The sequence below is a fragment of the Solanum dulcamara genome, chromosome 2 (assembly GCF_947179165.1).
Source record: "Solanum dulcamara chromosome 2, daSolDulc1.2, whole genome shotgun sequence".
In the NCBI taxonomy this organism is placed as follows: Eukaryota; Viridiplantae; Streptophyta; class Magnoliopsida; order Solanales; family Solanaceae; genus Solanum; species Solanum dulcamara.
The window spans coordinates 82,822,749-82,841,240 of NC_077238.1; the positions used below are offsets into that span (position 1 = coordinate 82,822,749).

The following is an 18,492-nucleotide window of genomic DNA, read 5'->3' on the forward strand; positions in this document are numbered from 1 at the left end:
CTGGCTAAAGAACACATAAAAGAAAGGAAGGCATCTTCATGGCCTCAACATTATAAGGTAATTTTTTTTTTTATTCAAATACATAATAACACAACAAATGTGATTCTCACTACAATAAATTCATTGCCTTATGAGATTCATACTCCAAACTTTCAGTGTCGGTCTGTCTAAAGGCTGTATTATATCCATACATATCGAAATGCCTAGTATCCGAAATCATAGGTCCACCCTCTCTCCCTTGAAAACTCTCCATTGGTGGAACCAAAGGGCCTGCATTCGGGATGTTAGAGCTAGAGGCTTCTGGGTTCACGGTTTGTGAATTATTATTGTTCTGGGGTGAGTTCCCGGCTGGCCTCTTGTTGGAAGAGTTTGTTGTCGTCACAGATATAGATGCTGTCTGTTGCTGCTGATTCTTCATTGGTGACTTGGGCCGAAGAGACTCTATTTCAGGTGTTGTAATAACAAGATGTGGGGCGCCTGGTGGTGGATTCCTTCCTCCCCCACCCTGCCATACTTTCCCATCCCTATCGGCAAAATTCCGCACATAGGTCTGAAGTTTTGCAAAGTCTTTAGTCAGCATTACAAGACACAAAAATGCGACGAAGGTAGCATAATACATGGAAAAGTAAACTATTTAGGTGTACAAAATAGCCAAGCTTTTGATCTTCAAACAAGTGTGGGAATGAGGTTACAATAACCATCTTCCTTTCCTAATCAAGACAAAGTATTGAAGTGATACCATTAAGAGAACACAAAGAGACAATGAATAGGACAGAATAACTAAGCTCGTCTAATGATATTTCTGTCTTCTCCCCCCCACCCCACCCCACCCCACCCCCTAAAAAACCAAATTTGAGAGATTTATTTGGGGGGTGGGGGTGGGGGTGGGAGACAGAGCACCTATATCCTTGCCATGTCTACAAGGTAATAAAATCAACAAACCAAAAGAAGGTTAGCTAAAATTTTACCTCTGCACTGAAGTTCGATGAAGATAATCCTTTACCAACAGTCAACCAGCCAGATCGGATATTATGGTCTTCACCAAAGAGCTCAAGCCTTCTCCGGCCAAGTGCAAAATGCTCAATTATACGGTACATATCTTCAGGCTTTACAGTTGATCCTGCATATGGTGACCGATAGCAATGAAAAATGAGCTCGGCCAATACGCGAATACAATACAGAGATACAACACAGTATATTATGTTAAAATATCATTAATTGCAAGAGAGAATAAAAATTAGCAGAGAGAATACAGTATGATACAAGATTACGTGCAATGGTGGATCCATGATTTTACTAACGGGAGTAAAATTATAAAGAAGTAACCACATGAAGAATTTAAAGGGATTCAACATGTAGTATATGTATAATACATAAAAAAAATTGCCCATCTAAACAGTATAAATTCAAGCGAAGGGGTGTCAATTGACAGCCCTTTGGACAAGGCATCTCCGCCACTGATTACGTGCATTTCATGCATCAAAGGACAGTGTTGCAACTTCTAAACTTTCTCCCACAGACAGCAATAGCTGTTACATAACTTGGGAATAGCAGACCAATCAAGGACTACCATAACTTGAACTATGAGAGGAAAAACTTGAAGATTGTTCAAAACCAGTTCATACAGAATTCTGGTAAAACCCAGGTTTCAACTGAAAAACATATCCAACACCACAACCAGCTGGAAAGTACACAGAAAGCCAAAAAGAAAGACTGAAAAGAGCATTTCATAAGATAGAATCTCCACCTCATCTGTCTCTCACCCACCACCTCAGGCAAAGCAGTTTGTTCTTCTCATTTTGTGAGTAAGCCAAATGAGAAGAAAACACCAAAAGGAAAGAAAAAGAGCATCATTTGAAGATAGGGAGAATCCATCAACCTCAGAAAGGACAGTTTTCCTTGTAAGACTCAAAGAAACACTTCCCTTTTTTTATTTCACAACATTATTATCATTAATTACAAACAACTATACATGTGTGTATCACTCGAGAGAAATCCATATTTTCAAATTAGTGCTGTTAGGTCAGCCTCAGTAGCTTCTATCAAGTATCTTACTCACATAGGAAAACAAACAATTGGAAAGTGGATGAGAAAAGCAACATGCTGTCAGTTTCTGCAACCCTATATTTTATGATTAACATTTCTAATCTGCACAAAGAAAACATAAACCACACACAGCATTGTCTGAAATGAGAAAGAATCTACCATAAGGAGGTTCCTCAGCAATAATCACATCTGTGTCAATATTTGAATGAATTATATGGCCGTCGGTACTACGACGAACAGTTCCTTTTATGCCTAATAGACAGTGCTCCTATGTCACGACAGGGACAAGTAGAATGTAAGTTATATATGATGGAAAATACACATATGGGGAAATGAGAGGACATAATGTTATGAACCTTTGAACGCTGAAATAAAGTATGGGAATCATGCCGTAAGCCTGGCGTTGCATTGGTTTTGTTAGTTTTCACCCAACATATGTCCTCACATCTGCGGAATCCCCACTGCAGAATGGAGAGAACAATATAAAAATAATCACAATGATCTAATATTGAAAGCTGCAAACAACAGATGCCTCTGATTGTGATTGTGCTGATCCGTTGGGCAGAAGCATAAGGAAGATATCAAAAGCAGCAATCAGCAGATTCATGACCATAGAGTGTTTCTCAAATTGTTTATACTACATACCTTCTTCAGACATTGACGTCCTTGCTCAAGCCCCACACCATCACCAACCCAAAGGAAAACAAATGATGGAGTGTCGGCAATTGCCTGAGAATAGACGGTTCACACCATTTTTAGGCCCGGAAAGGAAAATCTGACAGGACAGAGTGAAGAACCAACAACCATGCAGACATTTAATGCACACACACACACACACACACACACATATATATATGTATATATATACATATATATATTGTATATTATAGCTAACATACTTTGCTCTACCCTAAATAGCTTATTGGATTGGAACATATTAATATAGATATTTTTTGGTCTTTTACTAAATAATAATAAACCCAACATATCTGATACTCCCTTTTCCTATGTATATCTGGACTTTTGAGTCTCTCTCTTTCACTCTTCTCCTCTTCTTCCCCACCCTCTCTGCCAGTTTCATCTTCAATGTCAAATAAAAGGTACCATGGCCATAATCTCTAATAATTAAAAAGTGTTTTTCAGTTTTGATACCTATATCTATTTGACTAAATCCCCTATTATCCTCTTCTGAATTTTGTTTTAGATATTTCGGGGCAGTCTTGGAAAAATACACTACAATATCAACGGAATTGCACATGTGAACAATCACCTCTTTAGCATTAGGGAGCTTATCAAGCATATTTGCAACTTGTCCACCGGCAAGATTATAAAGCTCCCTTTTCTTACCAAAAATATTACGATTATTTTTTCCTTCTGAAATTGAGTTCAATTTTTGGGTTGTGTCAATGGAGCTTCTTGTGGAGGATTTATAGATGATTTCAAAATTAGATTTTCCAAAATTGGTTTAAATTGAAAGAACACTGTTTTAATGGTTGGAAGAATCTCAATTTAAAGACACAATTAACAATCCATCAGAAAGAAAACTGAAGCTACAAAAATGGGTTGAAATCCGCAAAGAGAGAGCTTGCAGCAAAGGAAATTAAATTTGGCTCCTTTTCCTTATTGAAACGCTGGGTGTAATGGGGAAGAACATTGGATGACCAAAAAGACAAAAAAATCCATTTAGCTCATTTGTTGCTAGTGTGTTATTAGGGACATTTTAGGAAATTAAAAAATGGGCATCTTGCTAGCATACTTCCTCCATGTCGTATGTTAAGGCATAACAGTAGTCAAAAAAAAGTAGCTAATAACAAAGAACAAGTTTTGCACCTAGGTTCACTGAATCCTACTCCAAAGCAACAGTAAAAGTACTAAGAGTAAAGAACCAGGTTGACATGCAAAAGTCATACCTCAATTTTGAGATTCATTATTTCCCCAAATGTCCAGTACTCCATAAGGTCAGTGACACCAGGAGCTCGATGAACATATTCCTCCCATGGTGGGTCTATTAGAATAACATCAAATTTGGTCCCAAAGAACTCCGGTGACAGCTCGTGCTCATGCAGGTCGCATTTGAAATACATGGGAGACGAAGAAGAATTGACAACAATCTCATCCTTCCTTTGAATAAGTTCTCGAAGCTTGGGATAGTCCTCAACAACACTGGTAAGCTCTAGTTCCCTGATGAAATTTTGAGGCCTCGTGCCAGTGTCTACAAAATTTTGGGAGTAATCATTCTGCTCACCCCTAGAAGGAGCTTTGCCAGGTGGGGCATTAGTTCGAGGAGGCACCCAACCAGCATTAGCTTTATCTATAACCTGTCCACGACCTCCTGGTATTAGGCCATTAAAACTTGGACCAGACATATTTGGTGGTGTCCCTCTTCCAGGGCCTGATTGATTAAAATACATTGTATTCCCCAAATTAGGGGGAAATCCAGGCCCAGGAAGAACAGGTGGGAGTCCAGGTGGAACACCTAGCATATTCATCTCAAGACCTCGGGCTCCAGCCCAAAGCACAGGAGGTGAAAATGGAGGAACGAAAACACCAGGGGCCATTGAAGGACCTGGAGCAGGTGACATGTTAGGAGCTAAAGATTGCACAGATCCAGGTAATGGCATTCCAAGTGGTCCAAAAGGTGATCCCATCATTGGCATTGGAGGTCCGAACTGGTGGCCATCTCTTCCTGTGGGCCTCCCTCTTCCTCCTCTCCCAACCCTACTTCCTTTAGAACCCATTGGAACAGCTCTATTGAAGGAAGATGGTTCCTGGTTTCCATATGGAGGTTCTGAACCACTATTGGAAATTTGGCCCAAGGCAGCTCGAAGAGATGCATCTCCTTTCTGGGGCCTTGATTCAGTCTCGTCCCTATATGAACCATCACCTGATGTATCCTTTATATCTTGAGCAGATTGGCCCGACCAACTCATGTTTCTTCCCCTGCCATCCCTAGGAAAGGCATTGTTCTTGTCATCTGGAAGCAATCTTGCCTCAGAATTCTGATTAAATTCAGTTGTTCTTGCTACGGCAGATATGGTCTTCTCCTTATCATAGTCAAATGGCCTGGTTTGGATCTCTATGACATCATAATTCTCATTTGAAATTCCATATTTGGATGAAGTTTTCAAAGCTTCTGTCCTATTTCCATCTTTCCTACCACCAGAACGAGGCTTTTCATTGTCAATCCACCCACATCTGCGCATTTCCCACTCTCTTCCATGTTCATAAGGCGTCTCGCCTTCTTTCATTTCCTTGTCAACAAAGTTCCCTTGCCTTCTTTTCCACCCATCTTTGGAACCATCCCTAACCCTCTTTCTATCGCTCCTGCCATCATCCATTCCTTTTGATTTATCATCTCTCGCACCATCTTTTTCTTGTTCTTTCCTCCTGAAAGTATCTCGTTTGTCATATTCCATCTCAACGCTTTCTGAGTCGTAACGGCGCCTTCCACTTCTCTCAGGTGTTCTGGACCTATCAGAGGAGTCCATCTCTCTCCTAATTCTCTCTCGCACCAATGAGCCGCTGTCATCACCTGCTACTGCAGACCTTTCATGGCTTTCAGCCATCTGATGACTTGTCGCACCTTTTAGCTGTCTATGCTCTTCAAATCTCTCCATGCTCAATTTATCGTCCCGTATAGAAAATGCTCCTCTGTCTTCCTCTATAGCATATGACCTGCCTTTCTTACTCCTATCACAGTCAATTTTTCTCTCGCCAATTTCTGGGTATTGACCATTCTTGTCTCTATTCGACTCTTTAAGGCTATCTAACAACACATGACCCTTTTCTGTGGTACTGTCCTTTCTTTCCAAATGTCTAGAATCCCTTTCCAGTGCATTTTCAGAGTCCCCACCATGTAGCTTCTCATTATTACCTTTATTTCTTGTCTGGGAACCGTCACCATCAGAAAACCTGGAAGTTGATTTCCTTCTGACACCCTCATTAGCTCGGATTTGTCCTCTATCCCCTGTTTTATCTCCATTATCATACTTGCCTCCAAGTTCTCCATCCCCATACCAATTGCTCAATGTCTCCAATGTATTCTCCCCCTGTTTCTTCTTCGTCAATTTGGACCGCAAGTCGTTTTCAGCCTTATAGTCATCCTCACCAATATCAGCTTTGCTTGATCCTCCTGATCTTTTCCGACTCTCATTTCTTTCCAATGTACTTCTTCTTCTTCCATTACTATCTAAACCTTCTGCTTCTTCACTGTTGCCAGGCCTTGACTTACTTGACCTGTATTTTCTCTTATCATCCCCTTCCCAATCATCGTCAAACTTTAAGTCTGGGTCATCCTGTTTCAGATAACACCTTCGTCGCTCAGGAGAAGCCATCAAGAGACAATACCCTCACTATATGATTCTCAGCAATTCATTGAATGATGCAATACCAGATAGCATCCTGAGAGATGGAGAGAAATGGAGAAAACGATTGATGAGCTGACCTTACAATGAATCTAAATTTAAGAAACAATTCATGATATAAGACACAGACAAAATCTCGTAATTATAAGAGACAGTAAGATACCATGGGAGATAGAAATACGGAGAATAAACTATGCAGGTTAAACAGGAGTCTCATTCCAATAATTTCAACTCAATGATGCTAAATACTATTTTTGACCTACCACAATCTTCCTCTGAGTGGAACCAGCAATATGTATCAATGTTCAAGCACCATTTTTCACTAAGATACTATAGATAACTGCCACCTTATTTCATTTAAGTCACACATACACTTCCAATAACTTGCACCCAAAAAAAAATAAATTATAAGACTGGAAAAGAAATGTTTTTCAAAAAAGTAATTCTAGAGTTTAGCAGTTTGTGTTTGACCAATCAATTTGCAAAAACACGTTTGCCTTACAGTAATTTGTATTTGACCAAGGTTCCAAAAGTGCCTCCTTTTTCAGCTTTTGAATAACAACTTATGCTACTTCTCAAAAACACTTATTCATTTTTCCTAAAAGCTTGGCCAATTACTGAGCACACCCTAAATGTTTTGTAATTCTAATTTGACCTCAACTCTACTTAATGAACTTTTTTTTTAACACTACCACATACAGTATTCTTCATTAAAAAAAAAAGGGAGAAAAAGAAAGGATGACAATTCAATTTGAGGTTCGGATCCATAACACTTCAAACCCTATTTCCTTTATCTTCCTTTTTTTCTCTGCATAGTTTTCCATTTCCAAAACGTTTGTGTAAGAGTATTTGACTAATCAGTTTACCAGAACGCTTTTGCCTTAGAGCAATAATTTGTTTCCTTCTTCAGCCTAACAACTTCAGCTACTTCTGTAAAATACTTACTAATTTTTTTTACTAAAAGCTTGACCAAATACCTCAACTCTCTAAGATAATCACTACCATTTTTGGCTTCCCAAAAGCTTTTGGCTAATCAGGCTATTAACAATCACTACCTAATTACAGTTCAATGAATCAGTTCCAAAACCAAAGCACAACTAACTTAAAAGTTCAATATGTTAGTGTGGGACACAATATCTTTCCGAAACTCATATATCTTTGTATGAAGACTTAAGACCTCAAATAACAGAAAACAGAAACATAATTCCGAATATTTAGAATTTACACCGGAAACAGAAGAAGTAGAGCAACTTCCGATGCCGCGGATTCGGCGGCGATTGACCTCCGGTGACCAATTCACGGCGTCGTCGTAGAAATATGGAAAGGTATGTAGAAGCAAAGAGAAGATAAAGAAAATCGGCTTTAAAGTATTATGGATCCGAACCTCGAATTGGTATGTGTATGGACTTATATTTTCTACGTCTCAATTAGGTGATATTTTTTTTATTTATATTTGATTTTTATTTGATACAAAATTTAAAAATTATTTAATTTTGATTAAGCATCAAATTTAATAAAGTAAATAAGAGATATTGGAGATAGAATCATAGAATGTATCAAAATAATGGTCTTAAAAGTAAAAGTTACAATTAAAAAGTTGGAAAAAAAAGAAAGGAAAAGTGTTAATTTTTAAATCGATTTAAAAAAGAAAGCAAGACAAATAAATTAAAAGAAAGAAATATTAAAATGTATCAAAATTACCTTTCAATTTTTGTAATCTTAAACATGTCATAACGAGAAATGTTGAAATTTAAAAATTGTAAAAAAAGTCATTTTTTTAAAACGTAATAAAAAGAAAAACTTGGCAAACAAATTGAAATAGGAGTATTATTTTTAATTGTTGATTGTTTTTAGTTCTTTAGTATAAGAAGATAAAATGGGACAAATGTACTATATTGAAAAATTCAAGATAGTAGGAGCTAAGGGCAAGACAAATAGTTAAGTACGTAGAACAACATCTGCATTAGCTCTAGTGAATCATCAACTGATTAAAGAAATGAAGACATCTTCATGACCTTAATATTGTCACGTAAAAAAGAACTGTTCAACACGACGAATGTGGTTTTCTCACTACAAGAATTCAGAGTTCGTCTGTCTAAAGGCTGCATTATACCCAAACATATCGAAAAGTCTATTATCTGAAATTGTAAGTCCATCCTCTCTCCCTGGAAAAATCTCCATTGGTGGAACCCAAGGGCCTGAATTCGGGTTGTTAGAGGTAGACGTTTCTTGATTCACATTTTGTGAATTAGTATTGTTCTGCGGTGAGTTCCCGGTTGCCCTCTTGTTGGATGAGTTGTTTGTTGTCATAGATATAGATGCTGACTGATGCTGCTGATTCTTCATTGGTGACTTGGGACGAAGAGCCTCTATTTCAGGTGTGGTAACAACAAGATGTGGGGCATCTGGTGGGGGATTCCTTCCTCCCCCACCCTGCCAGACTTTCCCATCTCTATCGGCAAAATTCCGCACATAGGCCTGAAATTTTTCAATGTCTTACAGTCAGCATTATAAGACACAAGAACGTGATGAAGGCAGCATAATACATGCACACTAAATTATTTTCAGTGTGTGCGAGATTAAGCCAAGCTTTTGATCTTCAGACATGTTTGGGGAAGAGATTACAAATCACCAATATTTCTTTCCAAATGAAGACAACTATTGAAATATACCATTGAGAGAACAAAAAGGTAAATGAATAGGACAGAATAAAGGTCTGATGCATACTGAGAGGAGCAGGAATCTCCCGACAAAATGCACATAATTTCTCTCCCCCACCCCCAAACCTGAGTTATTTTGGGTGATTAAGGGGGTGGAAGACAGAGCAACTATATGATTTCCATGTCTCATACTTGCACTTGGAAATAAAATGAACTAAAGGAAGGGTAGCTAAAAGTTTACCTCTGCACTGAAATTCGATGAAGATAATCCATTACCAACAGTCAGCCAGCCAGATCGAATATTATGGTCTTCACCAAAGAGCTCAAGTCTTCTCCGGCCAAGTGCAAAATGCTCAATTATACGGTACATATCTTCAGGCTTTGCACTTGATCCTGCATAAGGGGACCAGTAGCAATTCAAAGTGAGCTCAGCCATTGTGCATACCCAGTGCAGACAGACAATACAGCAAATTATGTTAAAATTTCATTCATTTTAGGACAGAATTCAAATTAGCAGAGAGAATACAAGATGAGACAGAATCCAAATTACGTGCAGTTCATGCATCACATGATAGTGTAACTTCTAAACTTTCTCCCACAGAAGCAATAGCTGTTACATAACTTGGAAATAACAACCAATCAAGGACTACCATAACTTGAGCCTAAGTTGCTCGGACTCGGGTTTGGGTGTCTAATACGGGTGTGGATCTAGAGGTTGGAACCTTCGTGATCTTAATTTTAAAATTTGGGGGTACGAATCCAGGTATGGATACGGGTGCTCAGATTCGGCTAAAAATAATTCAAATATCCAAAAATAGAATTATATGTCTAAATTATAAGACATTATTTGGAAAACTTACAAGGTTTTTCGAAGAGAAAATATTGATTAGGAGGAGAATCCCTGAAAGGGATAAAAGGAAAAGGACTGACATCGAAATTTCAAATATCCAAAAATAGAATTATATGTCTAAATTATAAGACATTGATCGTGGTACCTCAAGGTGGTGGACTGCAAAAAGACTTAATGAAAGAGGCGCATGACACTATGTGGGCTGGTCATCCAGGAGTTGAGAGGATGTTGGCTCTACTGTCCGGGTATATTTTTGGCCAAAGATGAAAGACGACATTGAGGCATACGTGAAGACTTGTCATATCTGCCAAGTGGACAAGACGGAGCGTAAGAAGGAAGCAGGAATGCTGCAACCTTTGCCTATTCCTGAACGGCTATGGTTGTCGGTAAGCATGCATTTCATTTCTGGTTTTCCTAAGGTTGAGGGTAAAGCATCTATTATGGTGGTATTTGACAGATTCTCAAAGTACTCTATATTTATTGCTGCACCTAATTTATGTTCGACGGAAGTTGCTTTAAAATATGGTTAAGTACTTTGGTGCTCCAGCTGATATTGTGAGTGATAGAGATACAAGGTTCACAGGCAGGTTTGGACAGCTTTGTTCAATATGATGGGGACCGACTTGAAGTTCTCTACTGCAAATCACCCACAAACGGATGGGCAGACGGAAAGGATAAACCACTTATTGGAGGAATATTTGAGGCACTATGTGACAGCAAGTCAGAGAAATTGGGTGGAATTGCTTGACACGACACAATTTTGTTACAATCTGCACAAGTCATAGGCTGCACGGATTTTGTTCAATTTTTCATTTCGGGATTGGTAATTCCATGTTTATTTATACCACAATTGTTGTATTATTTTACACCACCAATGGGGGGAACAATAATCCAAGGATAAAACAACAAAATGATACATTTGCCCTTCTCTAAAGCTCTTTTTCCAAAGTCTTTCAAGAAAGCCAAGGTTAAAATTGAAAATAAAAGTTTATTCAATTTTATCTAGTGTAGAACGACACATATTTATATTATGCCCCATATATCCTATTTCTAGTCCAATGAACCAAATATCTACCAATTAAAATTTATACCCACTAAATAATCTTGTTCACATACCCAACAACCACAAAATGTTTTATTCAAGATGTGTTCATACAGAATTCTTGTAAAAGTCCAGGTTTCAACTGAAAGGCATATCCAACGCCAAAATGGGCCCGAAAGTATTAAGGAAGCCCAAAAATAATGAAAGGAGCAATTCATAAGACAGAATCCCCACTCATCAGTCTCTCAGCCTTCACCCACCCAGGGAATGGTAATTGTTCTTCTCGTTTTATGAGCAAACCAAAGGAGGAGGAGAACACTGAAAATGGCTGGCTCTTATGGCTGAATTAGGGGGGTTTAGGTGGATACCAGGAATGAGGCAGTGGAGATTCCTCAGCTACTTTATGCTGATGACACACTGATATTTTGTAATGCCAAATTGCGCAATTATTCAGGTGTTGGCTGGTGTTCTGGGATGTGATGCAAGAATATTACCTACATTAAATTTGGGACTGTCTTTGGGGGCAAAGAATAGGTCCATGCACATATGGATAGGGTCATTGATAAATGTGATAAGAGGTTGACAAGATGAAAGGCACAATATTTATCCTTGCGAGACGGGGTCATAATGATTAGTAATGCATTGCCCACTTATATTATGTAACACACACACACACACACACACACACGTGCTAAGGTGGAGAAAGATTGGATTACAGAAACTTTCTTTGACAAAGTAACAAGGAAACTCATTTAGTTAGGTAAAAATCTGTCTCATCCAGCAAAATGTTAGGGGATTTGGGGATCAGAAACTTCATATTACAAAACAAAGTTTATTATGGAAGTGGTTATGGAGATTTGATATAGACCACAATGCCTTGTAGAGGAGGGTGATTATTCCAAAAATATGGGAAACGAGGGCAATGGATCACTAAGACAGACAATTCTTCACAGGGGACTTACACATGGAAAGGTATCAGGAACCATATGCTTTAAACATTGGGTTCACAGTAAACAATGGAAGAAAACATCCTTGTGGAGTGACAAGTGGTGAGGGCATGGTCCTCTCAAGGATCTATTCTCTAGTTTATTTTGTTTAACAACTACACCTAAGGCTATTATGGAGAATGCATAGATTCTCAAGGATAAACTTTACTTTCAGAAGATTGTTAGTTGGAAGGCCGAAGACACTGGAGGTTTTCCAGGATTCAAGAATTCTAAGGATTCAGTTACATGAAATGGAGGAAATAACAAAAGATTCTCAGTTATCTGCATATTCCTCGCTCTCAGAACCAGCTAAAGCCCCAGAATGGCCTTGGAAGTTTATTTGGAAAACAATCAAGGTAACATGTTTCACTTGGCTTGTTGTTAAAGAAGCCTGTTTGACTCGTGAAGTATTACAGAATACGGGGATTCAGCTGAGTTCCAGGTGCTTTTTGTGTCTAGAAAAAGAAGAGACCAACAATCACATTTTCCTGCATTGGAAGGTAATTGGCATACTGTAGCAACTAGTTCCACCCTTAGCTGGGACATAATGGGTAGTGCCAAAGAACACTGAAAACTACGGACCAACTGTATGCTGCAACATTAAAACAAAGAATAGACAGAACAAGTGGAAAAATTGAGGTGATATTAGATGGGATTGCAGTGCCTAAATGCAAAAAATTAAGATATTTATGCTCATTGTTCATGATAGATGAAGATGTTATAGAAAGAATCAAAATCAGATGGTTGAAAATGGAGAAGTTCTACAAGGGTGTTATGTAATAGAAGTATTTTTACCAAAGTAAAAGGTAAATCTATAGAACAGTTATAAGACGAAAATGTGACTGTTGGGCCGCTTCAGTTCAACACATTTCAAAAGGAATGTCGCAAATATGTGGATGCTAAAATGGATGTGAATGTGAAGTCATGCAAAATCAAACAAGAATAGAAATGATCACATTCACAAGAAGTTTCAAGTAGCACACATCGAGAACAAGATGAGAGGGTTCGATCATGTTCTGCGCCGATGACCAGTCCATAAATCCATGGTGAGTGAAGGTGTTAAAACAGAATAAGGCAAACCATGGAAAAGTTTTCTCAAAGGACCTACACTTTCTGGGGATCCATGCAGACTTAGAAAAAGATACGGCATCATGGAAGAAAAAGATTTATATAGGTATATTACTTAAAAATATGTTTTAGACGTTAGCACTTTTATTTTATTGGTCCTATGCATTCTAGGAGTGGTTTAGCCTTTCGGAGATTTATACATATAGAAAATATATAGAGCTTCTGATAAGTTTTCATTTTCATTTGCATGATATTGGCATGAAATGAGTTTAAATGAAGGTGCGGAGTCGGTGAGGATTAATAATTTCATATAATCGACCACAACCCCAACTTGTTGCAGACTGAAGCATAGTTGTTGTTGTTGTTGTTGCCATAGGTCAGTAGCTCTATCAGTATCTTATATAGGAGAACAAACAATTGAAAAGTGGATGACAGAAGCAACATGCAGTCAGTTTCTGTGACCCATATCTCATGATTAAAATTTCTACTCTGCACAAAGCAAACATAAAATCCACACACAGCATTGTCCGGAATGAGAAAGAATCTACCGTAAGGAGGTTCCTCAGCAATAATCACATCTGTGTCAATATTCGCATGAATTATATGGCCATCTGTACTACGACGAACAGTTCCTTTTATGCCCAAAAGGCAGTGCTCCTATACCATGACATTGAACAGCAGAACGTAAGTTGCATATGATGGAAAAATACTAAGCATGGTGAAAATGAGTGGACAGGATATGAACCTTTGTATGCTGCAATAAAGTATGGGAATCATGCCGCAATCCTGGAGTTGCAGTGGTCTTATTTGTTTTCACCCAACATATGTCCTCACATCTGCGGAATCCCCACTGCAGAATGGAGAGAACAATGTTTAAAAATAATCACAATGACCTAATATTGAAAACAGCAACCTACAGATGCCTCTAGTTGTGATTGTGCTCATATGTGGGGCAGCAGCAGAAGGAAGATATCAAAAGCAGCAATCAGCAGATTCATGACCATAGACAACATACCCAGTGTAATCCCACAAGTGGGGTCTGGGAAGGGTAGTGTGTACACAGACCTAACCCCTACCTTGTGAGGTAGAGAGTATATTTCCAATAAGACATTCATGACCATAGAGTGTTTCTCAAATTATTTAAACTACATACCTTCTTCAGACATTGGCGTCCTTGCTCAAGCCCCACACCATCACCAACCCAAAGGAAAACAAATGATGGAGTGTCAGCAATTGCCTGAGAATATACAGTTTACACTATCTTTAGGCTCGGAAAGGAGAAGCTGACAGGACAGAGTGAAGAACTAACTACTATGTAGCCATTTAAAAAAATTATAAGTATAACTGTATAAGTCAAAATAAAAGTTGCTAATAACACAACTTCTTTGCACCCGAGATTCTCCACAGCATACTCCAAAGCAACAGAAAGTATTTAGAGTAAAGAACCAGGTTGACGTGCAAAAGTCATACCTCAATTTTGAGATTCATTATTTCCTCAAATGTCCAGTATGCCATATGATCAGTGACACCAGGAGCACGATGAACATATTCCTCCCATGGGGGATCTATTAGAATGACATCAAATTTGGTCCCAAATAACTCCGGGGAGAGCTCCTGCTCATGCAGGTCACATTTGTAATACATGGGAGATGAAGAAGATTTGACAACAATCTCATCCTTCCTTTGAATAAGTTCTCGAAGCTTGGGATAGTCTTCAATAACACTGGTAAGCTCAAGTTCCCTGATGAAATTTTGAGGCCTCGTGCCAGTGTCTACAAAATTTTGGGAGTAATCGTTCTGCTCACCTCTAGAAGGAGCTTTTCCAGGTGGCGCATTAGTTCGAGAAGGCACCCAACCTGCATTAGCTTTATCTTTAACCTGTCCACGACCTCCTGGTATTAGTGCATTAAAATTTGGACCAGACATGTTAGGTGGTGCCCCTCTTCCAGGGCCTAGTTGATTAAAATACATTGCATGATTTGGCAGATTCCCCAAATTAGGGGGAAATCCAGATCCAGGCAGAACCGGTGGAAGTCCAGGTGGAACACCTAGCATATTCATCTCAACACCTCGGGCTCCAGGCCAAATCACAGGAGATGAAAATGGAGGAATGAAAACACCAGGGGACATAGGTGGACCTGGAGCAGGTGACATGTTAGGAGCTAAAGATTGCACAGATCCAGGCGACGGCATTCCAAGTGCTCCAAAAGGCGATCCCATCATTGGCATTGGAGGTCCGAATTGGTGGCCATCCCTTCCTGTAGGCCTCCCTCTTCCTCCTCTCCCAACCCTACCTCCTTTAGAACCTATTGGGACAGATCTATTGAAGGAAGATGGTTCCTGGTTTGCGTATGGAGGTTCTGAACTGGAAGTTTGGCCCCAGGCAGCTCGAATAGATGCATCTCCTTTCTGGGCCCTTGCTTCAATCTCATCCTTATTTGAACCGTCACCTGATGTATCCCTTAAATCTTGACCAGATTGGCCTGACCAATTCATGTTTCTTCCCCTGCCTTCCCTAGGAAAGGAATAGTTCTCATCATCTGGAAGTGATTTTGCATCAGAACTCTGATTGACTTCGGTTGTTCTTGCTGCAGAAGATATGGCCTCCTCCCTAGCATAGTCAAATGACCTGGTTTGGATCTCTATGACATCATAATTCTCATTTGAAATTCCATATTTTGATGAAGTTTTCAAGGCTTCTGTCCTATTTCCATCTTTTCTACCACCAGAACGAGGCCTTTCATTGTCAATCCAATTACGTCTGGGTATTTCCCATTCTCTGCCATGTTCGTAAGGCGTCTCACCTTCTTTCATTTCCTTGTCAACAAAGTTCCCTTGCCTTCTTTTCCACCCATCTTTGAAACCATCCCGAACTCTGTTTCTATCACTCCTGCCGTCATCCCTTCCTTTTGATTTATCATCTCTCACAGCATCTCTTTCTTGCTCTTTCCTCCTGAAGGTATCTCGTTTTTCATATTCCATCTCAACGCCTTCTGAGTCGTAACGGCGCCTTCCACTTCTCTCAGGTGTTCTGGACCTATCGGAGGAATCCATCTCTCTCCTATTTCTCTCTCGCACCAATGAGCCGCCGTCATCACCTGCTACCACAGACCTTTCATGACTTTCAGCCATGTGATGACTTGTGGCACTTTTTGTCTGTCTATGCTCCTCAACTCTCTCCATGCTCAACTTATCTTCTCGTATAGAAGATGTTCCACCATTGTCTTCCTCTATAGCATACAACCTGCTTTTCTTACTCCTCTCACAGTCAATTTTTGTCTCGTCACTTTCCGGGTATTTATTACTTTTGTCTCCATTTGAATTTTTAAGGCTATCCAACAGCACATTCTCCTTTTCTTTGGTGCTATCCTTCCTTTCCAAACGTCTAGAGTCCCTTTCCAGAGCATTTTCAGAGTCCCCACCAAGTAGCTTTTCATTTTTACCTAGATTTCTTGTCTGGGAACCATCACCATCAGAAAACCTTGAAGTTGATTTCCTTCTGACAATGTCATTAGCTAGGAATTGTCCTCTATCCCCAGTTCTGTCTCCATTATCATACTTGCCCCCAAGTTCTCCATCCCGATACCAATTACTCAACGTCTCCAATGTATTCTCCCCCTGCTTCTTCTTCATCAATCTGGACCGCAAATCGTTTCCGGCCTCATAGTCATCCTCATCAATATCAGCTTTGCTTGATCCACCTGATCTTTTCCGACTCTCATTTCTGTCCACAGTACTTCTCCTTCTTCCATTACTATCTAAACCTTCAGCTTCTTCACTGTTGTTAGACCTTGACTTACTTGACCTGTATTTTCTCTTATCATCCCCTTCCCTGTCGTCGTCCAACTTCAAGTCTGGGTCGTCCTGTTGCAGATAACTCCTTACTCGTTCAGGGGAAGTCATCAAGAGAGAAAACCCACGCTAGGTTATTCTCAGCACTTCATTGAATGAATGCAATACGAGACAGCATCCTGAGAGATGAAGAGAAATTGGAGGAAATGATTAGTGAGCTAACCTTTTAGTGAATTTAAATTCAAAATATAAGAGACAGACTAAATCTTGTAAGCATAAGAGGATAATAAGGTACCATGGGAGGGAGAAATATGGAGAATAAAATACGCATATTAAACAGGAATCTCATTCCAATAGTAACAACTGAATGACCCTAGTTACTTTTTTAATACTACAACAATCTTCCTCTGAACAGAACCAGCAATGTGTAGCTCAAATAGGCGAGTTATTTTATAGGAAACAACGTCCCGAGAGACTTACTGATTAGAACAATACATAAACCTATTAAATAGTGGCTAATAGAGCCCTAATAGTATCCACCATTAAAAGAATATATACCAATGATCATGTATTTACGGATAGCTATACAACAGCACAAATGTTAACATCCCACGAACATAATCTGACTCTACGGATATTCAGGATTAGATATGTCAGCATAGAGAGAGTTGATATCAATTTCAAGCATTTACAGAAGATTATCTTCACAGTTGTTATAAAAGAAGAAGCTTCAGCAAGCAGAAGTTTTTGATAATGTGCAATCGGAAACATGGACATGAAGCAAAATACGGGCATCAATTGCCTCAAGAGTGATGCATGATCTTGATGATTCTACATCTAAGACAAATAACTCATCCTAACACTACAGTAGTTACACAACAACAACAACAACATACCCAGTATAATCCCACAAAGTGGCCTCTGGGGAGGGTAGAGTGTAGGTAAACCTTACACCTACCTCAGATGTAGGGGAGGCTATTTCTAATAGACCTTCGGCTCAAGAAACGTTGAGCAATTAGAGCTATACCAATAACATAGGTGAGTTCACAAACCAGAAAATGTCATACATCTATGTCCGAGCACCATATTTCACAAATGAACAAAGCACCACGGTATTTCACTTCAGCCATGCTTTCAATTTGCTTTCAAATTATCTCGTGTGCAATTTCACTGAAGACTTAACAATCAAAACCTAATTACAGTTCAGATATCAATCTGTTTGGAAATCACGCACCACAAACTAAATGTTCACATCTTTCCATAACCACTCATTTGCTCTTCGTATGAAGAACTAATGACTCGAATAACAGAAAACAAAAGCATAACACCGAATACATAGAACCTAATAATATTTCTCAGCGATTATTGAACAAAAATTGAATGAGAACATGACCGTAAACGTACAAATTGGGAACAAAATGTATGTGGGCTCGCAACCGGAATAAGTGGAGCACTTTACGATGCAAGTAGATTTGGCGGCGAGTGACGGCGATGACCAAATACGGCGTCGTCGAAGAAGTGAAGAGAGTAGGAGCGGAGGCCAAAAGGGAAGAGAGGAGGAAAAAGCGGATTAGAACTTGGAACTGTTATGGAACCGAACCTAAGGATATAATTGGAATATTGACAAGTAAAAAGGGGATAGTTTCGGTGATTGAACTCATAGGATAGAAGTTGAAAAAGATAC

General features: G+C 39.2%; 2 protein-coding genes across 3 annotated transcripts; both read right to left on the reverse strand.

Moving 5' to 3' along the window:
- Positions 1-16: 16 nt before the first annotated feature.
- Positions 17-7,796, reverse strand: LOC129881154 (N6-adenosine-methyltransferase non-catalytic subunit MTB-like). The gene is made up of 7 exons (XM_055955533.1): positions 7,638-7,796; positions 3,957-6,447; positions 2,692-2,775; positions 2,403-2,507; positions 2,206-2,314; positions 969-1,120; positions 17-550 (listed from the first exon to the last, which is right to left on the reverse strand). The coding sequence occupies exons 2-7, from the start codon at positions 6,378-6,380 to the stop codon at positions 110-112; spliced, it is 3,315 nt and encodes a 1,104-aa protein (XP_055811508.1). The 5' UTR covers positions 6,381-6,447; positions 7,638-7,796; the 3' UTR covers positions 17-109.
- A 552-nt stretch (positions 7,797-8,348) lies between these two features.
- On the reverse strand, positions 8,349-18,453 carry LOC129881155 (N6-adenosine-methyltransferase non-catalytic subunit MTB-like). Of its 2 annotated transcripts, none has more exons than XM_055955535.1 (7): positions 18,268-18,453; positions 14,487-16,987; positions 14,170-14,253; positions 13,762-13,866; positions 13,565-13,673; positions 9,312-9,463; positions 8,349-8,888 (listed from the first exon to the last, which is right to left on the reverse strand). In XM_055955535.1, exons 2-7 carry the CDS (start codon positions 16,917-16,919, stop codon positions 8,481-8,483), a joined length of 3,291 nt encoding a protein of 1,096 aa, XP_055811510.1. In that variant the 5' UTR covers positions 16,920-16,987; positions 18,268-18,453; the 3' UTR covers positions 8,349-8,480. The 2 variants fall into 2 exon arrangements, with proteins under 2 accessions (XP_055811510.1, XP_055811509.1); XM_055955534.1 differs by having other exon boundaries at positions 18,213-18,453.
- Between the last annotated feature and the right edge of the window lie 39 nt (positions 18,454-18,492).